The 26641-nt window shown below is 47.7% G+C and overlaps 10 protein-coding genes across 10 annotated transcripts; 6 read left to right on the top strand and 4 right to left on the bottom strand.

Annotated features, from left to right (window-relative positions):
• Positions 1 to 552: 552 nt before the first annotated feature.
• I302_102712 (uncharacterized protein) lies at positions 553 to 2826 on the bottom strand (the record flags this gene model as incomplete). The annotated part of the gene is made up of 7 exons (XM_019188084.2): positions 553 to 621; positions 691 to 844; positions 1018 to 1502; positions 1611 to 1849; positions 1930 to 2238; positions 2359 to 2613; positions 2709 to 2826. 7 exons carry the CDS (start codon positions 2824 to 2826, stop codon positions 553 to 555), a joined length of 1629 nt encoding a protein of 542 aa, XP_019050962.2.
• A 1253-nt stretch (positions 2827 to 4079) lies between these two features.
• Positions 4080 to 6058, bottom strand: I302_102711 (phosphomevalonate kinase; the record flags this gene model as incomplete). The annotated part of the gene is made up of 5 exons (XM_065869544.1): positions 4080 to 4267; positions 4422 to 4548; positions 4663 to 4716; positions 4828 to 5508; positions 5573 to 6058. 5 exons carry the CDS (start codon positions 6056 to 6058, stop codon positions 4080 to 4082), a joined length of 1536 nt encoding a protein of 511 aa, XP_065725616.1.
• Positions 6059 to 6584: 526 nt separating this feature from the next.
• Positions 6585 to 9544, top strand: I302_102710 (uncharacterized protein; the record flags this gene model as incomplete). Its single annotated transcript, XM_019188082.1, has 11 exons — positions 6585 to 6705; positions 6773 to 7455; positions 7557 to 7681; positions 7737 to 7844; positions 7903 to 7929; positions 7982 to 8071; positions 8142 to 8439; positions 8519 to 8593; positions 8661 to 8774; positions 8844 to 9254; positions 9368 to 9544. The coding sequence occupies 11 exons, from the start codon at positions 6585 to 6587 to the stop codon at positions 9542 to 9544; spliced, it is 2229 nt and encodes a 742-aa protein (XP_019050960.1).
• A 583-nt stretch (positions 9545 to 10127) lies between these two features.
• Positions 10128 to 11993, top strand: I302_102709 (mannose-6-phosphate isomerase, class I; the record flags this gene model as incomplete). Its single annotated transcript, XM_019188081.1, has 4 exons — positions 10128 to 10268; positions 10405 to 10654; positions 10851 to 11351; positions 11578 to 11993. 4 exons carry the CDS (start codon positions 10128 to 10130, stop codon positions 11991 to 11993), a joined length of 1308 nt encoding a protein of 435 aa, XP_019050959.1.
• Positions 11994 to 12339: 346 nt separating this feature from the next.
• I302_102708 (uncharacterized protein) lies at positions 12340 to 12654 on the bottom strand (the record flags this gene model as incomplete). Its single annotated transcript, XM_019188080.1, has 2 exons — positions 12340 to 12386; positions 12456 to 12654. 2 exons carry the CDS (start codon positions 12652 to 12654, stop codon positions 12340 to 12342), a joined length of 246 nt encoding a protein of 81 aa, XP_019050958.1.
• A 1275-nt stretch (positions 12655 to 13929) lies between these two features.
• I302_102707 (uncharacterized protein) lies at positions 13930 to 14993 on the top strand (the record flags this gene model as incomplete). The annotated part of the gene is made up of 3 exons (XM_065869543.1): positions 13930 to 14135; positions 14239 to 14731; positions 14838 to 14993. The coding sequence occupies 3 exons, from the start codon at positions 13930 to 13932 to the stop codon at positions 14991 to 14993; spliced, it is 855 nt and encodes a 284-aa protein (XP_065725615.1).
• A 337-nt stretch (positions 14994 to 15330) lies between these two features.
• Positions 15331 to 16802, top strand: I302_102706 (uncharacterized protein; the record flags this gene model as incomplete). Its single annotated transcript, XM_019188078.1, has 3 exons — positions 15331 to 15971; positions 16115 to 16497; positions 16594 to 16802. 3 exons carry the CDS (start codon positions 15331 to 15333, stop codon positions 16800 to 16802), a joined length of 1233 nt encoding a protein of 410 aa, XP_019050956.1.
• A 133-nt stretch (positions 16803 to 16935) lies between these two features.
• On the bottom strand, positions 16936 to 17982 carry I302_102705 (uncharacterized protein; the record flags this gene model as incomplete). The annotated part of the gene is made up of 6 exons (XM_019188077.1): positions 16936 to 17032; positions 17227 to 17328; positions 17496 to 17570; positions 17634 to 17730; positions 17807 to 17843; positions 17911 to 17982. The coding sequence occupies 6 exons, from the start codon at positions 17980 to 17982 to the stop codon at positions 16936 to 16938; spliced, it is 480 nt and encodes a 159-aa protein (XP_019050955.1).
• A 722-nt stretch (positions 17983 to 18704) lies between these two features.
• On the top strand, positions 18705 to 24742 carry I302_102704 (uncharacterized protein; the record flags this gene model as incomplete). The annotated part of the gene is made up of 7 exons (XM_019188076.1): positions 18705 to 20789; positions 20854 to 21789; positions 21849 to 22628; positions 22729 to 23197; positions 23271 to 24171; positions 24367 to 24441; positions 24592 to 24742. 7 exons carry the CDS (start codon positions 18705 to 18707, stop codon positions 24740 to 24742), a joined length of 5397 nt encoding a protein of 1798 aa, XP_019050954.1.
• Positions 24743 to 25792: 1050 nt separating this feature from the next.
• Positions 25793 to 26363, top strand: I302_102703 (uncharacterized protein; the record flags this gene model as incomplete). The annotated part of the gene is made up of 3 exons (XM_065869542.1): positions 25793 to 25877; positions 25966 to 26204; positions 26334 to 26363. 3 exons carry the CDS (start codon positions 25793 to 25795, stop codon positions 26361 to 26363), a joined length of 354 nt encoding a protein of 117 aa, XP_065725614.1.
• Between the last annotated feature and the right edge of the window lie 278 nt (positions 26364 to 26641).

Genomic DNA, 26641 nt, shown 5'->3' with positions numbered 1-26641 from the left:
AGCTGAAGTAGGCCACAGACCCTGTCATCCAATATGGGCCTCGGTCTAGCCCACTGCCCCACCGAGGCGCCTGTTTGTGCACCTTTCGGGAGTGGGAACAGCAGCTAAGTCTTACCCATCATCTAGACAAATTCTGCTCAGAGGCACGACGGGGAGATTTCGTGTCCAAAATCGGAAAAACCGACAGCCAGCTTTACAACCTTCAACGACTGCACCGATCAGATTGAGTATCATCTGAAATTCTCGTGCGTGATCTCCACCAGAGCACGATACGGATTGTAAACATAGCAGCTGGTACCAATATTCACAGATGCATTGTCGTTACCCGTTCGTCGAACAAGAACAGCGGTATAAACACCGGAAACCAAGGATTAGTATTAGTATGACTTATAAAGACTGACAATATTATACTTTTGAGTCGCGTATATTTTACCACTACATCGAGGGGTTAAGAGCAGATTGCGTTGAGGGAAAATACAAGAGTATCATGAAAAACGGATGCGGCGAAAGGTTATACAAAAACAACGAAAATCCCACTGATCGGACCATCATTTAATGCGAATTGGAAGAAGAGCTATTGGAGCTACCACTGCCCAATGAGCTGCCTTCGGAAACGCAGACCTACATGGAAGGCAGTTGTGAGCTCATGTGGAAGCTGCGCCCGGTGTGGATGTCTCGGGAAGTACGTACTATTGGGAAGGCACCTTGTTTGCCAAGGACACTGCCGCCGTCGTTTGCACACGCTATGACTTCTGCTGTTCCCCAAGCATCGTCGAATAGTCGAACCACTCTCAACTTCATTCCGGGTCTCAGATCAAGTTCGTCTGGTAATGTTGCAGTGTATCTGGAGAATCAACGGATGAGTCAGCATTACATCCTGTTAGGATCGCGCTTGGGAAGGAAGATAAACGGCTGTGTTGCAGGTGCTGCGGTGAAAACGGAATATATCGTCTGACAGTAGTGGTCGTAGGAAGAAGTGGTCATATAGTAGCCCGTGCGACGATTCAGTGTACTCACGGCCACAGCACACAGACTTCCATCCCAGGTTCTATCCAGATGTCCCCCATTTGATTCTCATCTTTCACTCTAGGTAGTACAGTACCGGTGCTGTTCCTGTTTCCTGGTCCACTGGCAGCACCGTTGTATCCCTGATTCAACCCTTTTCCAGCCATCAAACCAGCTCCACCGATAGCAGCGGCCGTTGTTAGCCCTTCAGTGGATTTCATGTGCGTACTGGGCGAATATACAGTGTCACCATCGTTTGTCGGTGAGCTCCCATTGCCACTGTTACTACGCCTAGACAGTAAACCTTTCTCAGAGGTGTTTTGCGGATGACCACCCTTCCCGGATAAGAAGAATCCGGAGATGACTCCATTGTTTCCGGTTGAGTTGGGTCTAGCTTGTGAGGCTGCGAATGACGAGACTGAATCTCTCTGTTGGTTCGATCTGGCGGATCGCTTCTTACGGAGGCACAAGAGGAGGAATAAAATTAGAGCGAGGAGCTATGTCAGATTGTTCGTTAGTATCTGTACAGGCACTGCTCGTATACACCTGATATGTGCGCCGCAACGATATCACAATATGTTGGAACAAGGTAGTGAGCGACTTACCAATAAACCACCCAATATAGAACCTACAATGACTCCAGCTAGTTTACCTCCCCGTAATGTGCTTGTGCTCCCTGCTGTGTCGTTCGCTGTTGAACCAGTAGGTGCTCCATTGTTGACAGCTGTGTTGGTGGACGTTATACTGTTCGAAGGACCAGTGACAGTGTAGCTAGGGATAGCTGTTGAGGTGCCGTTGACTCTGACTGGTAGGGTGAATCCACAAACAGACATATCGGTTGAGCCTGAAGAAGGTAAGTATTATCGTGTCAGCGACCCGGCTTTCAGCCCTAACACCTTCTGTCTGAAATAGACAGCCTCTCACCTGCGTAACAGCAATCATCGGGAGTGTCTCCCTTACAGAAATCACACAACTGGTTGGTGGAAGTTCCAAAACCACAATTCGATTCGTTGTCTTCACCTCTGATACAGGTATCCGTATTGTTGGTCGCGTATGTGGTCCAGTTGGTGCAATCCACGTAGTCCTTTGTCAACGTTGCATCTCTCGCTCCGGATGTCAAGTCAGATCCGGGACAATAAGTGGTAGAATTGACGATCGAGTGTTCAGAGGCTGAGAATTGGAGACATGTTGATTGACAGACCATCTTCATTGAGGTGGCAGCGGTCGATGAATCTGTGGGGTGGAAGATGAGGTAAGAGTAGGTTCAAGGGGGATATGTCAAACGATCTCTTGTTCTCATGTCCATAAGGTTTGGATGGCAAGGAAGTGAGGTCAAAGATAATTACAACTCACTGTACAATGCTGTACATCCCAGACTCCACTTCTCATTCACCCATTGCGAGCACAACACCGTCCTTTCCCATCTCAAAACCGCGTCCGTCGCATTTGAACAACCTAGTTGCTCATTACCGAATTTGGTATTGGTATATTGATACGGATTTGAGAAGTACGCGATGGCTGCCGAGTCGAATGAGGCTACTGAATTCACTGAGGAAAAGAATGGGAAGGCAATTGATAGATTGGAGGGATTGATGTATGCGTATTGATCTGGAAAGGCACGTCAGTCCAGCTTTCAATGATTCGCGAAACGTTTGGTAATACACTAGAGAAAGAGAGGCAAGTTGACTGGAGGGCAGACTCACATGCGGGACATACCACACTACCCAACAACCTCAGACAATCCCCTTGAAGCTGTTGAGCAGAGCTTCCGCCCAGCAGTCCTATCACCCCAACAAGCAAGGGGAGAAGCGGTTCTAACATGATGGGTCGGGTCTCAAATTTGGTCCAAGGAAAGGGGTGAATAACCTATTCTGAGATGGTACCTGATCTAACGATTGTCTGATCGAGGGACCGCAGATCAACGTTTTGTTGTGTTACTGCGGCTAATATGATCTCGCCGTGGATGATCAGATATGAGGGGATATGGGCTGCTCTGAACACGTAGGTGAAGGTGTTGAACAAGGTCGAGGGAATACTGGTAACGGTTGGGACCGTAGTTGACAGGCTATATGGACCCCCTCCGCCGCTGCCAAGAATCAATGATTTGCTTGGGTTCTAATGTTATTATTGTACCCTGATCGATGTGTGATATTTACTTGAAGAGTGCCGTCTATCGGTGTGTCAAGGACCGCTCTGCTACAGACTGGTTAAGGCTGGAAGAAGATGATTTAACTACTCGTAGTTGACGGACAATCATGTTCTCAAATCATCATGACTAAGACTGACCATCGTATATCAATCATCGTCCCATCACTGTTGGCTCTGGACGGTATCATAGGAGGTACGCTTCTGAAAAAAGGTACTTTCATCATACCTCTTGACGATTTCGTACCTTCTTATGTCATACTTGCTCTCCAGCCGATTTGTCAGGCATCTCGACGCAATGATCCCAAAGACTGATTTATCAGGTGAAAGCGAATATTGCGTCTGTCGTTCAAAGCTAAGTGATGCAAGAAACATCAAGGGGGGCGGTGTGACTGTTCAGCTTCTAAGAGTAAAATGCAATGTCATAATAACGTAAACGACTCGTCCCGCTTTTCCCTCTTCAAACTCATACTCTCGTTCTGCAGGGAGTGGGAAGATTCAAAGTTCTGATCATACTCAGGGTAAGGCAACGAATCAGGTCACAGTACCATAGCGAATACCTAAATGTTGGCCTTGGCTTGCGAAACGAGTCTTCAGTAAATGATAAAGGAACTTGGACTATGCGTGAGATCCTACAGTCCCACGGATCGGTGTTGGGGTGCATGGACCGAACAAGTGGATACCAAGTGGTATGCAGTCCATATCATTCACAGTTTGGGTCATGTCTCGATGCATCTCGCAGATGAGGATGACTGAGAAGATCACTCACATGGTATATTATTATGCATGTATATCGTGTAGCAAAGTAAGTCACTGTATTAATCATATATGCGGTTACTCGTACCATCCATGTGGGCCAGATCTCATCATTCTTTGTTCCGGTTCCTTACTGCCATTGCTGCCTGACATGGTATTCTCAGGAAGCTTGCTCAACTACCTAGAGCTTCTGCTAAACCTTTGACATCACTTAACCTCTCCACCTTTAGGCCGCCGTCACTTTGTCTAGCTAATAAAGGACAAACACTCATCTCTGTCCACTCCGACCACAACTTGTCCACCCTGGACGTCACTGAGGGTGTGTCGATGATCAGCAGGAAGAGCGCATCGTATCCTCCGGCTGAAACAAAGGAGACGATCAGCGACTGTGCTCTTTCTCATGTGTCTGAGTGATGAAGATGGGAAGATGCAGATGTATATGTGTGCTATACGGCCAAGGGGACGGGCGAGCAGAGAAGGATGAACCACTGCACTGGAAGGACACATGCACTCACCGCCTGGTACACCACCTCCGATCACACCTTCCAATTCTGAGCAAGCGTCTAACAATCTGGTCTGTTCAGGTGGTTCGATAGCCACCCCTGAAAGCTCTGACATTCTACGTTGGAAGTCTCTGATGATCTGCCAGGCATCCACATCAGTTCAGTCACCTATCCACATCAAGACCTATCAGACAGAGGTGGTTACGGCTTGGGATTCGCTCGGTGAAAGTAGGATGAGGAATGTTCGACCTACAAAGAGAGTCAATCTAATCTCGTACAGTAATACGGCGGTAGGGTTCTCCTTGTGCTGTACACAATTTTACGCATCAGATCAAAGTACTTCCAGACAGGTTCTGATCGAGGCTACGTGAAGAAGAGGGATACGCATTTGCGTCTCTACAGAACGGAGGACACTCACGTCTTCGATATGCCTTTCTCCCATCCAACCAACTGTCTCCTCGTAATCCTCATCCTTCTCCCTCGCGACCAGCTCTGTCAACAGCCTTTCCAGCTGCATATTAGCCTTATCCAAGTCATCCCAGAGCTTCTGAGCCACTTCGGGATGGTTTTTACGCCAAGCTAAGACTTTCCCAACGAAAGAAGGCGTATCCGTACCCGCATCTACATCTGCTAAGATCAACCTGAGACCTTTTGGTAATCTGAAGGCTGTCGTCTTTTGATCCCACTTCGACGGGTCTAACACGGGTAATAAGGTCGGGGATGACAAATGTATCGAGTCTAATGATCCATCCATCAAAGGTGTCAGGATCGATGGCGAGAATCTTTTGAAGATATGCGTCCCAAACACAGCTGATGATACGTCGAATCCTGATCCCACTTTCCCCTGAGCTAAACAGTGAGCGAATTGTGCTAACGAGTGAACGAGTTGAAGACTTTCGTTCGAGTTGGCTTCTGTGGGATTGGACGGCAATGAGACTATATCGAGGTGTGAGAGGAGGGATGCGACCAGGGATGTTACTAGTGCGGCGGATGAACCTAATCCTGTTTTGTTGGTTTGTGGTATGGGTCGAGGAAGCGGTGTGAATGGTTGGAGAGAGGAGAGGGAGTCGATTTTGGTAGGCAGGGATAAAGCGGAGAGCTATTGAAGATGAGGTTCATGAGATGAGAGAGGACTGCCGCTGTGAAGTTCAAGTACGACTCACCTGTTCTCGTTGGGAGTAGAAATCATTATCTGCCAGAACTACTAAGTCCAATCCTGCTGATTGTCCATCATCGGTGATTCTGTTTAAAAGTTCACGACCAGCATCTACTCCCTTCTTGTCCGTGGTTGTAGCGATCTTCTCATAAGCTAAAGCGAGGGTCTGAAAGAGAGTGATGTATATGAACTTGTTTTTACCGACTACATCTTGATTGGTCTGCTTGATGATGAGTTGATCATTTTCGATTGATATGGAATATATCCATGTAGATGATTGGCTTGGAAATTGACCGGCTCTCACTGATATTATACCCTGTGGTGTGGATATGGATGCAGCCGACGATGAGGCTGGAAGGGGTTGTACGGAAGAGTAAAACCTTGAAGAGGTAGCGACGACTAGACCAGAGTAAGAACGGTCCAAGACTAGATACCCTCCTGCGAGTAACACTTTGCCCGGAGATGATACGATGGTGTGCTTTTGGCTATGCATGGCTGATGACTCTGTGTGTCTAGCCTATGCGCCTCTTTGTGATCAGCTTGAGCTTGATCCTTGTAGAGCTATGAGCTAGAATATGATATATGATATATATATCAAGGATGAGAAAGTGAGCAAGATGGAGAGACAGAGGATAAAGAGAGCAAGAGCATGTTTTGAAATGGTATGAGTTGATGGTGAACCGTGCCTTGACTAGCGCATTGACCCTTTTTGATTGCCACGTGGTTTTTTATGGCTCCACTCAAACTATCGGTTGTTGGGTCTCCGTATTTCTCGGATCTCGTTAATTGACTTGTTATCTGTTGGTGTGATGTGATTTGATGATGATATAAAGACTCGTATAGATAACACCTTTGTGAACTTAGTCCTTACTCCTTACTTGCATCTCAGTCGATATCATTCTTGTGTATATCCGTATCCATTCATTGTTACAGCTCAACACATCACTGAATAATCTCACACGTACATCCTCACACAACCCATATCTCAACCACGCTTGTCAACACAGTATCACCTCACCATGACATCCCCGAGAGGGGGTGTACCCATCCCAGCTGTACCAGTCCCATCTCCACAGGATGGCTCCACTCGCAAGAAAGGCAAAGCCGCACAGCTGAGTAGCTTGGAGCTGGTCTTTTCATGTAAACCCTAGTTCTTCACGACTGTCATACCCTGCCCATGACACATGCTAAAACCCTTCTCTCACAGTCTCCCGACATCAACAAATGCGATATGGACAATCGGTACCTTCCTTCATAGAATCCTCCTCGTCTCGCTCACACTCCTCACCCAGCAGAAACCTCGATGGATCATATCAGGATGAGGATAGGGATGTATCTCATAGATGGGCAGATATAGAAGCAGCCGCAGGTGGAGATGCTCAACCTGGCCCTGTTGTTCAGGCAGAAGACCCGGAGATCATTTTCGAAGAAGAGCAGGGACACTCAAGTGAGCAAGGGAGAAGGCCCTCGGATGATCCATCGTTCTTCGTCTCGGACCCAGTACCCGCATCCCGCCAGATCGACACCACTCCACTGACTTCAAGTCAAGCTAGCCCCGTTCAGCAGTCCATCAACACCACGGAGGGCCTGATCTCCTTCAACATGTTCTCCCCTAGAGTCACCAGCTCCCACTTGAGCACCTCTCTAGGGACTAGATCCAGCGGAAGTCAAACGCCTTTACCTAGCAAAGCAGGTCGGGGAACAACGCGCATGGTCGTTCATGATCATGATGAGGGTCAACTGGAGGGTGCAGACGAGACTGCTCCGTTGGTCAAGTCATCTAGTCAAAGAGAATACGGTACTGTGACAGTGGAAGCTGCGAATCGAAAAGCAACAACGATGAAGAAAAGGGTTTACCATCCGGTGGGGCAGAGCACAGATGGTCAAACGGTGAGTTACTTGCTGTTCAATGACCGCTCCCCTGACCCACCTCCCCCGAATCCCAAGATAATTCATCGGGTCACCGCTGACCGACCCTTTGTGTTCTGCAGCTTTTCAACGCCACTGCTGTTCTTGTCGGGATAGGGCTACTATCGATGCCTTTGGCATTTGCGTATGCAGGATGGATAGGAGGAACAATCATGTTACTGAGTTTCGGCTGGCTAACGTGTCATACGTGAGTCGGTCATCACAGCCCCAGTATCACCTTTGAATTAACACATCTACAATAGCGCAAAGCTATTAGCAAGGTTGATACGGTCCGACCCGACTTTGATGGGTTATACCGATATCGGTGTGAGAGCTTTAGGAGCATGGGCTGGAGGGGGTATTCATATCCTGTAAGTGCTGCTCGAGACCTTGCCATCGGTTGTTCATACGCTGACAATAACGCTTTAGGTTCTGCCTCGAGCTGTTTGCCTTGGGGTGAGTTCACAATGCTCAATGAATAGACCGTGAGGCTGATCAATGTATCTAGAGTCGCTCTGGTCGTCCTGTTCGGAGACACGCTCAATGCGCTTTATCCAGAGGTGTCTCCTAACTACTGGAAACTCTTTGGCTTCTTTGTGTGATTTCCATCGCTGCCATAGTTGTGCACATGTCGTGATTATGTCCCTATCGCTGACACATGCACATAGCATCTTACCGACAGCACTTCTACCACTGCGTCTACTCTCACTCCCCTCTCTGCTCTCGTCCGTATCGTCGCTTCTGCTTGTCCTCGTTCTTCTTATCGATGGCTTGATCCGGCCCACCGCTCCTGGTTCGCTACGTGATCCTATGGTGACATCCCTATGGCCCGAATCAGGAAATGCAAATTGGTTAGGAGGGATTGGCCTCATTCTAGCAGGTTTTGGTGGTCATGCTGTTATGCCGAGCTTGGCTAGAGATATGAAGACGCCAGAGAGTTTCGACAAGGTCGTCAACAAGGCTTTTGTGAGTGTTACCTTTGAAATACTTATTATATTTTGGCGGGTCACTTAGCAGACATGAGATGCTGATAGGATGATCCCAGGCCATCGCAACTGCCATCTCGTTCATAGCGGGAGCAGCAGGATATCTGATGATTGGCCCGGATGTTTCAGACGAAGTGAGTGAATGCATGCGTCATGATTTCCAAACGTGTTCTCGCTCATGCAAATCTCATCTCCCCAAAGATCACTCGAGACTTGATGCAAGACAAGTATCATTATCCTCACTTGCTCAACCTGGTAGCACTATGGATGATAGTCATCAATCCTCTAACCAAGTTCGGACTGAGTTCAAGACCTGTGAGTCCTGCTTATGAAAATGTAACAACGACCCTGGCGTGTTGCAACTAATTCCGTAAAATCGTCCAGCTCAATATTAGCATCGAAAACATCCTTGGAATCTCTCCCGCCCATTTTGTACCTCCCGCGGACGAGTCAGCATTTTATTCTTCCCAAGTCGACAGGGTGGACCCACTGGACTCAGGAGCCAAGTCAGACCGGAATGAAAGTCGGAGTCCACTACTTCGTTCACCCGAAAGTCGCACGAGGGGAATGGGTGAATCCGACTGGTCGTACAGGTCTATACCCCATCAACGTAAGGGCAGCACAGCCAGTGTGACCGATCGGTTCGACGAGAGGCGTAAAGCCGTCTTTAGGATTGTTTCCAGGACAGTGGTCACCGCTCTATGTGTCGGTACTGCTGTTCTCTTACCTGGTTTTGGAAGGGTCATGGCTTTCTTGGGGAGCTTTTCGGCTTTTGCAATCTGTATAATACTTCCTGTGAGTCAATATGATTTTATCTGATACTCTTCCACATCTTTCGGTGTTCATCATTGATCTTCTTGCGGTGATCGGCTGGAGTTGAGGCTGATGGCGTGCGATCCAACACACAGTTGCTATTTTACCTAAAACTCGCTCCTCGACTGGATCCTACCTCTGAATCGACTCCTTCTGCGCGGCTGCAGAAAATGATACACTGGATACTAGTGGGCATCTGTACGGCGCTGATGATAGCTGGGACCGTGTGGGCTTTCTTACCTGGTAGCGGACATGGTGAATTGAATCCTTAGGAATGATGGCGCCACACTGTTTCGACCCAAGAGCGATGAAGGGCGATTGTGTTCCAGATGTTGTGGATTATCGTTCACTCTGCAGAGGTGGGTTTAGGATGAAATGTTCGTTTGAAGTTGTAATCGCCGTTTTGAAAATTGTAAGCACGAAATATACCAGAAAAAAAGAGAATGAGAGTTGTAGTAAATTGTAAGAAACAATGAAATAGAATAGATGGTTAAGAAATTCACCATGGAGGCATCTGGACCATTGGGTGGTATGATAGGGAGATCCGAATGGGACTTCCTCAGACTTACTGAGTGTACCTTGCGCCTAGCGATGAATGAAGAAGGGGACAGCCGAGAAGATTGGTCAAAACAAGCATAATTTCAGTACCCTGTTTGCCACAAGGTACAAAAACACGTAAACATCGACAAAAGGTGCCACGTGTTTCCATTTTTGAGCACAAACTGAATTACGCGACGTGAAATCCAGTGTAAAAGAAGAAGACGAATTGTATATATATACATATATATATTGCATGCATACATCTATCTTACTCGACTTGTCATTATCATCAACTTACACCGTATCGTCACCGTCATGTCACCAGCAGTGTTCAAGCTATCACCGGGAGTACAGTCTTATGATTGGGGGAAAAAAGGTTCAGCTTCGTTGGCTGCGCAGTTTGGTAAGACCTGCGTGGAGGGATTCGAGATTGATGAGAACAAGACTTATGCAGAGGTGAGTGCAGGGCAAGCTTTTCGTCCTTGGATCCACTTGATCATGTCACTCGAGCGGAGCATGACCCGATCTGAAGGGCAGGCTCAAACAGAAGTGGCGAAGGGACAACTAGCTGATAAGCGACACGTCAATTTAGCTATGGATGGGAACTCATCCAACCCTCCCTTCCAAACTCACCTCCGACTCTTCCTTACTTTCAGATCACATCAAATCAGACTCGACCTTGGTAGGAGACAAGGTGATCAGGAAGTTTGAAGATTCAAGGGAAGGAAACCTACCGTTCTTGTTCAAGGTGTTGAGTATTGGTACGGCGCTCAGTATCCAGGCTCATCCTGATAAGAAATTGGCGAGGAAGTTGTTCGATGAGAGGCCTAATGTATACAAAGGTGAGTAAAATATGGACTTGATGATCTCCTGTTCATATCTCAGCACTCCACAAGTGGTTCTGTTCCGACCTGTGGTCATATTGTACAAATCCTGCTCGATTGGTAACTACTTTCCTTCTGTATTTGGGTGCTATGTGGTTTGTGATGGTGATATTGCGCTCAGGACACAGCTAACATACCTTCAACATATATATAGACCCAAACCACAAACCAGAAATGGCCATCGCCCTTACCCCCTTCCTTGCATTCCTCAACTTCCTTCCACTCCCCATCCTCCTACTCAACCTCCTCGTCGTACCCGAACTCAAACCCATCATCCCCTCCCACCTGATCAACCAACTCGCATCATCCGTCGGTCTACCTACAGGATCACCCCCTGACGTATCTTCATACCGACAAACGCCTTGTAAACCGACAGAAGAAAACAAACAGATACTCAAGCAGATTTTCGAGGCTCTCATGTCTGCCGAGAAAGATACAGTCACCACCGCGATCCAATCATTGATAGAAAGATATAAGCGAGGTGATGACATCCGTGAAGCAGAGAAGAACGTGGTGGATCTAGCTATTATGTTGAACGAACAGTACCCTGATGATGTCGGTGTACTGTGTGTGTTCTTCCTAAATGTGGTGGAGTTGAAGAAGGGGGAAGCGGCGTTCTTGGAAGCGAATTCTCCTCATGCGTATATCAAGGGAGGTGAGTTAGACCGTTCTGCTCCCGTCTCTGGGTTCTCTAACGAAGAACCCATACTTGATTACCCTCTTTCTTATGCCCTGATTGTTCGCGCTTTCATCTCCTCCGTCTGCCCATACTGCATTACTGCCTTTCACCGTTGCTCGCCTCTCATAAAAGATTATCGCTATGATCCTTTCCAACCATGAACACTTCAGATGCCATTTGCTGACCCTCGCGCTTCCCACAGACATCATCGAATGCATGGCCACCTCCGACAACGTCGTGCGAGCAGGACTCACACCCAAACTGCGTGATGTTCCCACCCTAGTCGAGATGTTAACATACGAATCTGGACCAGGGGAACAACAGTTACTCCAACCTACCACTTTCGGCTCACAGGACGACGCTACCAAGCTCTATGACCCGCCTATCGAAGAGTTCTCTGTGTTACGCGTTGAACTTGCCTCGGGGGGTAAGACGTCCCATAGAAAGATTGAGGGACCCTCCATCGCCGTCGTCACTCAGGGCAGTGGATCGGTTGTTAGTGGGGACGACAAGGTGGAGTTTGAAAGGGGTAGTGTGATTTTCATAGGAGCTGACGAAGAAGTCACTTGGCAAGCTACCGAGGAGTTGGAGGTATTTAGAGCTTACGTAGAAGCGTAGAGTCATAGAGGGGTAGATATTTGAACGGATACAGATCATATGCGTGAGGATTATTATTATTGGGTTTTATCGCACGGACGATTATCTTTGTTTATAGATTGGATTATTATCACATACCTTGAGCTACAGCTTGCTTCTATCCCCATGCATTATAGATATATGACCTACTTCTTACGATCTCGCACCAGTTCCTCCGGCTCTGCGCTTCCGTCAGTCACCCACGCTCGCTACACCCCAAACGTCAAAGTCGATACATGGCAATAGTGTATGATTGGGATATACATTCTTGTCTAAAGCTACATTGGGGGTTTATGATCACAAGCTGGATGATGACCTCTGTGTGACGTCAATCGGAGTTAGGTGGTTGTTGCTGATGTTGTTGAGAAATTTGAGCTAAGATCGTAGGTGGTATAAGCTATGACCAGGATATCGATCCACGAACGCTGGTGATCGCTCGCTCACCTTGGAGAACTTCTCCTAGCTGACTGGATACAGCGATGAACCCGTTCGTCGTATTCACATGTTCTTCCGGATCCAATCCCGCTGCTTCTGCTCTATCCCTCAGTCGTTGGATGGCTTCGGATGCATTTTGAAGACCGCCAGCCTGCGCGGTAAGAGACTGAGCTGTCTCCTGTGAGATGGATGCTTGCGCATTGCTCATGCTGATGTATAGAGGTAGTCCGTAATCAAGAGGATCAGGATTTGGTATCGCATGGAGGGACTATCGGTGTTTTGTCTGGGTTGTAGGCGACTGTTTAGTCCTAGTCCGAGGACAATGACACAGGTTACGAACAGGAAGAGCAAGAGGATAGGAATACAGTGAGCCGTTCCCGTGAGAAAGATCAAGGATATAGATATACCCACCCGATTCCAGGGTCTTTCTTGGCTTTGTACACTAACACTTTGAACTATGGGATTGATTGATAATCACCTTCGATTATTAAGTACCATGCTGACTCTCCTTGAGCATGAAAAGCGCACAGGAAAAGGAAGATGTCCACCATGCTTATTTATACGGTGACTTCCACAATGATGCCGTAGAAGAGTTCGACTAACACCTCCCGTATTGTTTATTCGTTTCTCATATGAGATATCCGTAGTCCATATACATAGGCTGTACATCAAAAGCTTGATGCGGGATATCATGATCTTCGGCACGACCACAATTTGCGGTCCGATCAACTGATTATCTGAGTGAATATCGCCAGACCAGATCCGACACGAACTGATACATGACCGATACCCATCAGTCTGACCTCTATTTAAGGTGAAAACAAAGAGCTCGCTGGGAAAACAAGCCTGTTTGTTCCGGTTCAGCTGGGTGATATCTCTCTGAATCATAGAGTGGTAATGGCTCCCATGACCCGATTAAGAGCAGGCGGGGAAGACGCTGTACCAAGTGAACCGGCGAAATCACAGGTGAAGAGCTACATGTGCGTTGGGCATAGACAGGTTCAATCGGTGTTTCTAGTGCTAGAGCTTGCCTATAGCTTGATAGTATTTTACAATGGCGTGATATTTCAAAAGACCTTGAATTTGCGTATGATGCAATCGAGCCCGTCTGAATTTGAAGTACAAGAGACACCACAAAGTCCGAAATCCTCCTTTGAGGGAATCTGTCGAGCATGACTAAAGAGGTTCGCTCTATGGAATGGACGTTCAGGTCTGTAGAAGCATAGGGGAACGATACTCTCCGTTCGGCCTCACAAGGGTTATGCACTGTTCATATCATTGGACACCTTCAGACCTAAATAACAGTATCATGCCGCCTCTCACAGGCATCAGCACTTGTTCTGACCTCAGCCCGGCCGGCATCGTGTCGGAATACCCTGATGACTATGAGACCTACAAGACGAGGACCTACCAGCTACAATGTCTCACGGTGGTCGGGTCCGATGGTACAGTCTGCGGCAAAATAGGTAAATTGGAGATCAAAATGTCCAAGAGCAACGACAGTATCGGCGAGCGGCTGCACAGCATCGTGTTTCTGATCTCTCCAAAATGCTCGAGCTGCAAGAAATCCATGGATCTAGTGAATGAGGCTTTCGATGCTGGACGATCCACAGCGACAATATTGGAAGGATCGGAGCTTGGGGATACTCACATCTTCTCCAGGAAGATGTCCAAAGTCGGAGGAGCAGAGTAAGTTGGACCCGCCATGTCCACCTAGCTCAGGCGAGTGCACAGGGAGCGACATTGAACAGCTGATATGACCCGTTCTTCCGTTCTGCGGAACATGTCGCAGCCTGCTGAGACACAAGATTGCTCAAGCTTACCCTCAGCGTCCCATGGTGGCGAGCTTTGTCTCCTCCAGAAATTCCTTTGGGCACAATATCGCCAGTGAGCAATCTCGTATTGAAGAAGCGGTACGATACGACTGGTACAATGTTGTCAAGAATCCTCAGAGTGGAGAAGGGTTTTGGACGGAGAGGCCTACCAGACTCAAGTTCTATTTCGTAAATGTGTTTGATCATTCCCATGCGCTCAAGTCCCTCAAAGAGACGTACATGATAGACAAGCAGAATCTCCATATGGCAAGACTTGAGTCTGGCAATTTACAAGAGATGGATGGCGGTCACGAAGGTCATAACACTGCATGCGAGGAAGGTGATGCGGTTGCTCAGTCAGGGCGCGCTGCAGCTGATTCTTTGAGTCTGACTCGGAGATGGTTCGGTAGAGGTCAGAGATCCCACTCTCTGGATCCGAGGGACATCCCATTGAGCTCTCGATGTAAGTCGGTGACTTGATTCGAATGACTCATCCATCTTTACATGCTTGCCTGATGTGATCCTGTTCTTTCCATGTGATAGCATTCCGATTTGCGGCCCGAATTCCCGCACCTAGCGTCATCACTCCCAGGCCACCGGCGTGTCGGGGGTGCATGAATTGGCTTATAAACCTTCAACCGGGATACCAGAGCTAGAGGCAGAACAGGAGTATATCACTAGCTCCAAAGGTGGTGGGTACTTTGATCCCAATGCGAATCCATTTGGCGAGTAAGATGTATTGATGTTGAAGGGGAGCTTGGGGTGCATTTGACATTCTCCTTTTTTTCCTATGTGTCCACCCTTTCCACCCACCACGAGCGCAAGAGCAAAGTAAGCATCACCAGTGATAGTAGTGATGCATATGAACCCGCTGTCCTCTGCCTCTGCACCGCGGACACGTAAGCCCGTCGGCATGGCAACGTGAGTCATGCATGTATTGGATGCTAACTTGCGTGGTTTGTTCGGCAAAAGGACAGAGGATCAGTAAGTGATGAGATCGAATGAATTTAAAGATATTTCATCTCACCCTCACTCTTACTTGTCTCAACTTTCATACCTCCCGCACCTCAATGTCCTCCCTACTCCCATCTACTCTCAGAGCAATACGGCATCGCCATCCTACCTTTACATCCATCCATCGACATACTCGATACACCCACTCCACCTCCACTGCCAAACATACCGCCCAACCCGATCCCATAGAATGGTTACCCCTCCCTCGATCTGTATCACCCCGAAAAGCTCTCATGCTTCTTTCGCTCCCTATACCACCCAAGCACTGGCCATCGCATTTGGAGATGGCTTCTCCATTGTTGGCTAGTGCTTCTGCTCAGCTGAAGGGAAAGGGAATAGCTGTGAATGCTATATACGATGGAATAGGGACTCAGCCGACATTTGAGAAGGAAGAATCATACGAGGCGAGGGTATTCTGGCCTGATGGGCATTCTAGGGTGTATGATAAGCTTGATTCGAGGATTCTGTCATCTGATAGTTTGCTGAGCGATCTAGAATATACTTCAAAGAGCTTGGACGTGATGGACAGTGAAGGTAAAGGGGTAAGGGAGATACTGGTCTGTACGCATGGATCGAGGGATTGTCGATGTTCTGATAGAGGAGATCCATTGGTAGATGCGTTGAGGGAAGAGATAGTCAGGAGGGGAGTAGAGGAAAAGGTCAAGGTTAGGGAGATTGCTCATGTGGGTGGACATAAGTAAGTTGGGTTGTCTTCTTACCCAGCTGCCCATCATGATCGAAAGATCTGTGATTGTGATGAGCAATTGGGAGTCATTCAAGGCTGTCATGATCTCATGATCTGACTTGCAAATGATAGCTGATAGATGTTCTTGCTCGCAGATACGCAGCAAACATCATTCTCCTCCCCTCACTAGACATGCTATCCAACCTCACCCTCGAACATGCACCATCCATCATCTCCCATGTACTCTCACCCACCCCACCTACTCAATCGAAACTATGGGCTCACTGGAGAGGTAGATACGGACTGACGGAAGAAGAACAGGCTCAAGTCTGGGAGAGGATTAATCCGGACAATGACAAAACTGCCGTACGGCAGGGTACACCAGCTGGGGGTATAGAGCGAGAAGAAGTGGAGTTGAAGTTCAAGACTTTCGAGGGCGAACTCAAGGTTGTCAGAGCTAAGGTAGGAAGTAATTTATTGGATGTTGGGAAAGAGAATGATCTGCCTTCGTTGGAAGGTGTTTGTGGTGGGAATCTGGGTGAGTCATCTCATTCAAGCTCATTGGGAAGACCATCTACTATGAACGAGCCATGGATTCCTGCTCTGCCATGCTGATGAAATTGCACCTCCTCAGAATGTGCAACATGTCATCTATACCTCCCCTCTTCTCCTTCTTCGGGTTCTGCACCAATATCCGAACCTACCGAAGAGGAGGATGACATGCTAGGCTACGCTCTAGGTTATAGGGATGGTGAGAGTCGATTGGGATGTCAGATACCAGTGACCAAAGAATTAGGAGAATGGTGCAAGAACGGGGGAGTCATTGGTTTACCGAGGTTTTAGATGTTGTCATGACGGGGATAGAAAGATAGAAAGATAGAATATACCTCGCATTCTCATATACCCCTTCAATGTGTTGACATGTAACATTAGATGCATCTTGTTCGTGATATCTTTACAACTTTCTTCGATGAATTTATGGTCGTACTCCGTATCTTGCCATTCCTCTTACATCGTCTAATAATGACTGGAGGATCGTTTCTGTCTCGTCGCCTTGGGAATATCGTTCGAGACTGCGTATGGAGTGTATTGTTAGTACGATGAAGGCGTGGCGGGAGAGCAAGACACGGCCAAATCTTGCGTTTAATGTGAGAGCACATTGTGATAAGGTAAGATCAAATGGGCACGAGATGGGGTGTGACGGGAATGGGTATATGACGAGACACAGGCATTCATTGGGAGACAGAGACAAAATAATGTCACTCACCTGGGTATCAGAGCTACAGCCACTTCCACCCTCTCCGGTCTAAGATACATTATCTGGGCTATCTCGAATTTGTTCAGGAAACCAGGTCTAGCCATGAGTGCACTGCGAACCATAGTAGAAGATGACAAGTCAGCGGAAGAGCAGAACACCGGAAAAGCTGAAGACAGTCTCTTCATTCCGAGAATGATGCGAGGCGTAGCTGATGGAGCAAGCGGTATGATAGATATGATTGGCGGATGAAAGACAAGTGTACATGATCGACCACTCACGTTCGCATACTCTCCGACACCTCCATACTAGCATTCTGAAACTCGTTGACATACTCTACAGTCGACTTGTACACCCTGGTCCATCATTATCAGCTCGGACACGCCCGCTATACAACTTAGTCGAACAGGCAGACCCACTTGTTATCTGGCGCAGGAGGTACGTTGGGTGCACCTCTGGCAGCAACGAGAAGTGTCGATACTTCGGTGAGAGTCAATGCTTCTCCATCGGCGAATTCTAAGAAAGCATCATGATCATGTCAGACTAGATGATCTGAGGTGGGGTTATCGTCTCCTCCAGAAAGATAGCTCACCCCCAAACTGCAGTTTCGTAGCGTCTTCTTCAGGTATCTATGTCGTGTGATCGTATATCTTTCAGCGGGGACTCTGTGCACCGAAAAAAGGGATCTCAACCCACCGCATGTCTCCTGCTCCTCGTGGTGGATGATGATCCTATACTGGACACGTTGGGCTTTGATTCCTGGACCATTGTGCTGTGTCGATTTCTAGGAATAGGATGAAAAAGTGATTCCAAGATGGAAAGAATAGAAGAAAGATTGAAGATGATGCAAGATCAAAGATGATTTGTTTTTATGACCTAAAGCGGAATGGGGGATCAATTACGTAAAGCATCTCTACGGTAAGGATGGTGCATATGTATATATATGGGGAGTGATCATGATTGTTGTTGTTGTTGTTCTTCCTCTTCCTCTTACATCTTATATCTCATAGTAGCAGCATTCTCACTACATACAGCGGTCAGAGACTCGCGCACGAACGGAGGGAGAGAAAGGTCTTATAACCAATTGGAGGAATCACAATCAATAAGGGAGTTGTCATAAAATCAAAGGATAATACCGTGTGAGTAGATGTCACCATTTAACATGATACTCCCCCCTTCCCTTCCGTATCCCTATCACTACCTACTATCTCTCACAACTTCCTTTGAGCTGACTTGTAAATGTTTGATATCCACATCAGCACACACAAACTCATCGTACTGCAGAACAGTCACGCTTAGATGATAGTTGGTAGATGGGAAAACGTGGTTTAGGAACATCATCAATCATCTAGAAGGAGGAAAGAAGGGAAAGGGAGGAAAGACTGCCAGGACGGGCGACAGGCTTCCCATAACAACGCCTTAGGTGGTCATTGATTGATGATAGTAGACCTCGCCAATCACATAGATGGATGTGAGAGCGACATTTCATCATGCCCGTCAAACCACTCTCGTCACCACCTTCCACCAGTACCCCTGGACCATCCACCCCTCCCCGAACAACAGGTTACAGAAGATCACCTTCAGTTACAGAAGCGATACAGCAGTTTGAAAGCAAGACAAGGTCCCCTCCAGCTTCATCTTCACCTTCAAACACCGCTAGAAGACCATCAATACCCACACCGACAAGAACTAATATCCCATCACGTATAGGTCCGACAGTGAAATCACCCCCTGGCTCACCCAGAAGGGAAAGCAGAAACACTCCGTCCGCAGCTACACCAGGAGCAGGATCATCTAGAATGACAGGAGTCAGATCGCCAGATCTCAATAGGAGTAGTGGGATTGGTCTAGGTGTCGCTGGTGGAAGGAAGACAGTAGAACATAGAAGGGCGACGGAGTCAAAGATAAGATCAACTAGACCATCACCGACCACACCTTCCTCATCGATACCGAGACCTTCACCTGGTATCCAAACAGCTTCAAGGACACTCTCATCCCCTCGTATTCCCACCAAGCCATTTCCAGCAAAATCACCTTCCTTACCTCGTTCCACGTCAGATACATTCTATTCATCCACCTCATCCAGGGCGTCAACTGCTTCAAGAGCATCAACACCGTCGTCAATGACTGGACCACCTCGGATGACTGCGACCACACCAAAGAAGACCCCAGTAGCTATATCAGTCTCTCGAGCAAGCCCCACCCCTTCTCCATCTCCTGACAAACGACCACCACCTCTTCGCCGTAAATCATCAAAAGCGGACTTGACCAGTCCACGAGCCAAATCAACAACTGGGATCCGTAGATCGTCTCATCGCGTATCGGATTCCATATCTTCACAGTCTTCAGCCCCTAGTCCACCCAAAGCCAAACCCACCGAGACCACACAGTCTAAGGTCTACTTTGGAGAATTTGGTGAAAGAGAGAACCAGCCTACGCCCATAACGTTAGAATCGGGTTCATCACCAATGTTGAGGAAAGGTTCAAAAACGAGTCAAGACAACGTCGCCGATACCCTCTCTGTGACAAGTCAAGGTTCGCCCAAACAAGAACGAATCAGTATAACTATACCCAAGAGAACATCATCTAATCCCAATTCACCTAAAACCCCACGTTCAGCAGGTCCCCATCCCATATCACCTCGGACAACATCCAGAAGACTGTCTAGTCCTACCAAAGAGCTTCCATCACCATCCAGTGCACGTCGTGCTTCCAAGAACCTGGGGATGCTGGGCCCAGCCATAGAAACGGAAGGGGTCTCCCTGGAAAGACCCGCACACCGGAGAGGTAGTTCGCAATCTTCTGTTAGTAGATTGAGTGAGGTTGCTTCGACCGTCAGAGAACCCATCAAGAGACCAACATCAGCATCAAACAGTCGACCCAAAGGTTTTCCATCTAGTCATTCTTCACCTCGTATGACACCTCCAGCTTCGCCAAGAGGGTCGCCATCGAAACTTGCTGCAAGGAGATTATCGAATTCCCCAAAAAAATCACCGAATCTGACCATACAAACACCTCCCCCTCCTCCTATACTCAACTCTCGCCTCTCATCCATATCATCTTCTGCTCAACCAAGCCCACCTGTACCTGCCAAATCGCCGCTACGTGGCCTGAGCAGGGAAAACTCAGATCAGAATTATGTGGGACGTAGACAGACCTCTCGGTCGGGGTCAGGGGAATCGAATATGGCTCAAGCTGGTACTCCGACTTCTCTCCGTACAACGCTAGAAAAGATGGCTGAGATGGAGGAGGACGGTTCAAAGGGCTCGACCAGCGTCCTTGAGCACAAGACTCCTTCGCAAGACCAAATCCTCAGCTCGTCATCTCAGGTTATCACTACTCCCAACGAGATTCGATTTACCAACTATACTGTCCCTTCGATGTATTCGCAGGAGTCAGCACCTGCGACTGCAAGCAGCTGGGCATGGAGTGAAGCGACTGCCAGGTCCAGTGTCGATGGTGCCGCTAGGAGAAGACAAAGTAAACTGGATTCGGTTGAATGGGGGAAACAGAAAGATTTACCTCCGTCAAGCCAGAGATCCAGCTTTGATGTAGGTCGAGAAGGCGGGCATAGGGTGAGAGACTCTCCGCTGTTGAAAGGAGGAATGATCTTGGCTGATATATCGGCGTCTACCTTAGCGATCATCCTCTTTACCCAGACTAAGTATGGTCACCGATAAAGCATTACCTTATACCCCTGATGAGACCCCGACTACTGCTGCGACTTACGGTTCTCATGAAAACTCAGTACCTTCGTCACCTGTCACTAATGACCACAGAGAACCTGCAAAGTCGCCATCTATGCCAATACTGCGAGAAGGCAAGATCGCCCACCACATACATACCCTCACACCCGACTCACCAAGTTCCGCTGTCAATTCGCCAGCTCTACTTCCTTCCGCCAATGTACGTCATTCCGGTGCGACGGAAACAACCCTCCGACCTCTGCTTCCTACCTCACCTTCTATCGTGATGTCAAAACGGTCGCACTTGCTGCGAGAGATTGCTTCGAGTGAAAGAGCATATGCCAAAGATCTTGCCTTGGTCAGAGATGCATACATATACCGATTCCTTCGGCCTGGCTCGCAACATTCCACCAACGGTGAATCGTCTATCAGTCCAAGCGACGTGTCCAGGCGAAGCTCAGTTTATACATATCAAACTGCCGAGACCAAACGATCAAGCGGACATGACTCTGCCAATTGGATTTTCCCTACCAATGGCTCTTCAACACCTTTACCGAAGAGCCCGTCCGATGGGTACAACCTCGGTTACTTTCCTGGTTCAGCAGCGGGGAGTTCCAATTCTTCTTTCTCCATGACACCCCAGCCATCACTCAAGAACCACAAGAGATCATCAAGCAGTATTCCCTCAATGGCGCCACCAGTTGGTAAACCTTTATCTCCAGCTGATCTCAAGACGGTGTTTCTCAATCTCGATCAATTGGCCGGTGCCGCGGATGATCTAGCTACTGCGTTTGAGCAAGCCATGGGTGACGAAGATACTGGAATGGCGGCGATGTTGAGAGACGGGGAACCGGGGAGTGATAGACTGGGACAAGCATTCGTGGCTATGGTTAGTCATTCCCGTTACTATCGACTCGATGTGAACGATCTGACATAATTTATCCTTAGATACCTCGAATACGTCCTCTGTACAATTTCTACTGCGCAAGACAATCGCAGGCATCCCTCCGGTTGATGGAGCTGCAATCTGATCTTGCTCACAACGCTCATCTTAAAGAATGCTGGTCGGCTATCAAAGATCATACACACGCTTGGAACCTCGACTCGATGCTTATCAAACCTGTTCAGCGTATCACCAAATATCCCTTACTCTTCGATGATCTCCTCTCATCGACTACGCCAGTCCATCCTGATTATTTTGCGATTAGGACTGCAGCCCAGATGTCGAAAGCTATAGCGATGGAGATAGATGAAGCTAAACGAAGGAAAGATGTAGTCAGCAACGCTATCAACTCGAATACCAGGAAAACTCCCAGTACCAACGTATCCCCCAAGAATGATCGACAACCTACATCAAAGCTGCTAGGTCTGAAAAGGTTCAGGAAGGATAAATCAATCACGTCCTCCACCTCGAACGTATCCTTGCCTCTCAGTAAAAGTACGTCAAGCAATGAACTCTCCCTTCCCGCTGTCATACCCGAATCATCACTCAGCACTCTCAGAGATCTGGTCACCAAAGTAGAAGAGTTAGATCAGTGCGTCAGAAGGGTGGGCAAGGAAATCATACTCTGGACTGCGGCTGCAAAGGAGGTACTCGTAGCTGAAGATGGAGTTATGAAGACTTGGTTGAAGGTTTTTCAGCTGGAACCTACCGATCCGACCGATAGAAGGATGTTGGAGTTTAGGAAGGTGATCGATACGATTGTCGTCGAGGTGTGGAAGGAACTCGTGAGTGCCATTCGCTTACAATGCCTACATCCCTTCAATGCTCTGGTCTTTCCTCAATCGTATAACAGGGTAAATGCTCATGATCTTTTTTGCCATCCAGAACGACGAAGTCAGGCAACAAATTATGCCCATCTTCGCTAAACTCCTCGAATCCACCTCCAACCCACGCAAAGTCATCCATAAACGAGATACCAAGTATCTGGAATACACACGCTACCTCGCTCTTAAAGCTTCCAAGAAAACCATTGAAAGAACTGTCATCCAATCTGCCGGTGAATTTGTCGCGCTACATACTCAGCTCGTAGACGAATTACCGGCCTTCCTGGAAGGTTGTTTGAGGATACTGGATATAGCTTTAGTCGGCTTTGCAAAGGCTCAGGCGAAGTATCATGAAGGGGTGAAAGAGAGATTAGCAGCTTATGAGGAAGCTTGGGTAGTCTTACCGCTCAGTCCAAATATTGAGAGATCACCTACCAATACCAAAACCTCCAGGGGAATTGTTAAAGCTTGGCATATCAGTTGGGCACCTTATGCGGAGGCGATGGACCATTTCCAATGTACCAGACCTGGTGAGTGAATTGACACGCGTGTAAATAGAGCCAACGATTAGGATGACTGACTGAAGTGTATCTCGACTTGCAGCACGCACCGCAGCAACTAGAATAGCATCTTTCAACGCCAAACCAGGCAGTCGACCAGTGTCTCGATCCAACAGCCCAATGCTTTCTCCTGGTCAAAGTCAAGTTTTGAGACATTCAGCTTCTGTCACTTCACCTACCACACTATCAGGTAATAGTAGACCAAGTAGTCCTGCCCCCAACAAATCTGGTAGATTCAGATCCTCGTCCTTACGAAGTCAGACCGTACCTTCGCCTTCCTCTCCTCAGGTAATTACCGTGACTTCCCCTACGCAATCGACATCTTCAATGTTCAGCTTGCTCCGTCGTTCCAACTCAAAGAACAACGTCACGAAACTACGATCCAATTCAACCTCTCAGAACCTAGATGGCCAGAGACCTTCCATGCACTCTAGACACTCCTCTGGAGGTGGCCTGAAGCCATCTTCCGCATCTATCATTTCGGAAGCTTCCAGTAGATTATCATGGGGATTACCTAGGATCAACGCCGATCCCAGTCAACCGATATTCGATGGATTGGGACTTTCACCTACCAAACCTACTTCGACGAGTTTGACGAGGAACAACTCTCAACAGCAAAGAGCTATCTCAGATCCTATTGCCCAACACAATATATTCAGCGTGGATCTCAACTCGTCTCAGGTATCGCTATCATCGTCAGTCACTAATGTTAATGTCAATAACAATGATTCACCTCAGAATACCATATCCTCCTCAAGGACTGGTTCGGGTGTAGGTCTGGGATTGGGAGATGTATCGACTCTGAGAGAGAAAGATCAAGATAGACACCCCTTCGCTGTTATCCCCTCGGTGGATAGACAACGACCAAGGACGGATGAGGTGGATGCGGCTGAGGGTTGGAGGAACGAGCAGGTAATTTATCAGTGTGCTTGTGTGGCTGAGTTGTGAGTTGTTAAATCCATCTGATTGATGTCCTTAGTCCACAAAAACATAGTTGTGTCTGATACTACGCTCTACACCCCCCCATGTCTCCATGCTGTTCATTTACACGATTTGTTTACATTGTCCTTTCTTGAATCTCCATACCATCCGCATTCGCACTGAACTGCCCGCTAACATAATGAATATATGTCCTACAGCGATTCAGTCGAGCTAGGTGACAGGCGATATAGAGGACTGAAATTCTTGCCTATGATAACTGGGGATTTGATCGAGTGAGTCAAGCTCTATCCTGTCCAGTATCGGAGAATACCTCAATGCTCAGCCATACGCTGCGTGATTCGTCATCAACCCCCTTCTCGGCACCTTGTGTTCGTGCTGCTGTGAGAAAGTGCCTAACTAACAAGACCCCTCAATTCCTTTAGTGTATTCCATGAGGTAGGCCGAATCGACGAACTACCCTCTTTCCCTTACCCCGAAGTTGGCGTGGACAACGATGGTGTACTAGTAGCTAGGAGTGAGAATGGGGATATCGGTCTTGTCATTTGTAGTTTCTTGGAACCTCTGAGGGATTAGAGGATACGTGTATACAATGGGATCGTTTGAAAGTAGGGGATACTCTGGACATTTCATTTTCTCTTCCTTCTTTGGTTGTACGGTGCATTCGTAGATCTCCAGTTGTAAGTAGGTTTCAATGTATATTACCGTACACGTACTCGTACTCGTACTCGTAATCGGCATATAAGACTAATCGTGCAAACGAAAGCGGTGAAGCATGATGGTACTAACCTCAAACAGGTACGACCACGAGTGCGACTGCAGCGCTTAGAAGATTAGCATGAAACATGCCTACTTTAATCTCATCGGTCTAATCGAAATGCTAGTGAGTGGTGCCTTCACAATCCTCTTGCTGTGATAGTGTCGGCCTTCCGACGTTCATTACATCATGCAGTACAATATAGCTGGATCACTAAACATGGTTTGGTGATGCACGTAGGAGCAGAACACACAGGACCACACCGGATGACCGAAATGAGGATAGGTGGGAATGTCACCAGAATCACTAGTTCACCATCAATCATCACTGTCTCAACGTCGCCACCATCGAACAAACTAATTCGTCGGTCTGTCGGTCGGATCAAAGTGTAGAACAAAGTACTCGTATGATCACATACGCTAGTTGAGATCGGAACACACTTAATCTTAGATCAGGGAGAACGGAAAACGAGAAAGTAGAATCAAAATCCTATCAATTATCCGAAGATCAAGCACTGATCCGCAGATTAACAGCTTTCCAAGATACCTTTCCCTCCCTTCGACATGGCTAGTCTGTTAGTTCGTTCGAGAACGGTCACTAGATCAGCATAGCGCATAGCATGACATCGTTCATCGTCATAGTCCCCTAGGGTCCTCGGTAAGCCGGCCTGCATACATCATGCTGTTCACCCGGAGAGCGTGAGCATGTGTCGAACTGAGTTGAGAAACAAGCGAATGCGCTGGGCTCGGCAAAGTCCAAATTGATCTGATAAGATATAAAAAGGGGGATGGGTTGGGGGTTTCGACACTTCATTTCTTCAACAACGAACACAATCGTCAATCACCAACTTCAGTCAACAAATCCATACAATGAAATTCACCACCTCTGCTCTCTTCGCTGTCCTCAGTCTCGCCGCTTATGTCAAGGCTGACTCTTACGCCAACTTCTTCTCTGGTGAGTTAATCGTTTGACACTCTCCTCTCCCCACCATCGGTCGCATTCCCTCTGGTCCATATCAGCCTTTGACCTAGTCAACACGTAGACACCAACTGTAACGTCGACGGTTCAATCGGATTCGACATGCACAACGATGGCTGCTTCGTTCAAGCTGGTAGAAAATCAGTCTACATCCCCAACACTGGATTGATCAACGATCAGTTCTGTCTCGTATCCACCCACGCTGATGGCAGTTGCTCATGCCAATCTCAAGCTTACGACTTCACCGCTACTGGTTTCTGCCATGAGTTGGACCCTACCGTCAAATCTTACAGATTCATTCACGTGAGTCACTTGACCATCATAATCGATGATCAGCATTCATCAATCGTTCATTGTCCATCAATCCTCGTTTGTGAGCTATCAACATCATGATGGTCTCGTCGCTGATGGCTGTTCTGATGTGTATAATAGGAATCTTGCGGAAGTGACAACTGCCCTTAAGTCACTCGCGCTGGGTGGTCCAAAACCCCAACAACTTCGGACTTTTGAAGAGAGGTTGTCGCGTTGTTGAGGGTGGGTTCTTATTCTTGTAGCGATATATCAGAGGAATCAGAGAACGTACTGTATGCATAGGTATGTGTTAGCATGTGTCGCATCAGATCCATGTATGATGGCGTACATCTGCATAACGAATGAGAAGAATAGTTATATTGTATGATTTAGGCAGATCATCGATCGACACTCATTACCAGTGCCATTCCATCTTGAAATCTTGTTCG

Source organism: Kwoniella bestiolae, chromosome 1 (assembly GCF_000512585.2).
Source record: "Kwoniella bestiolae CBS 10118 chromosome 1, complete sequence".
NCBI lineage: Eukaryota > Fungi > Basidiomycota > Tremellomycetes > Tremellales > Cryptococcaceae > Kwoniella > Kwoniella bestiolae.
This window is presented reverse-complemented; position numbering and strand designations above follow the sequence as displayed.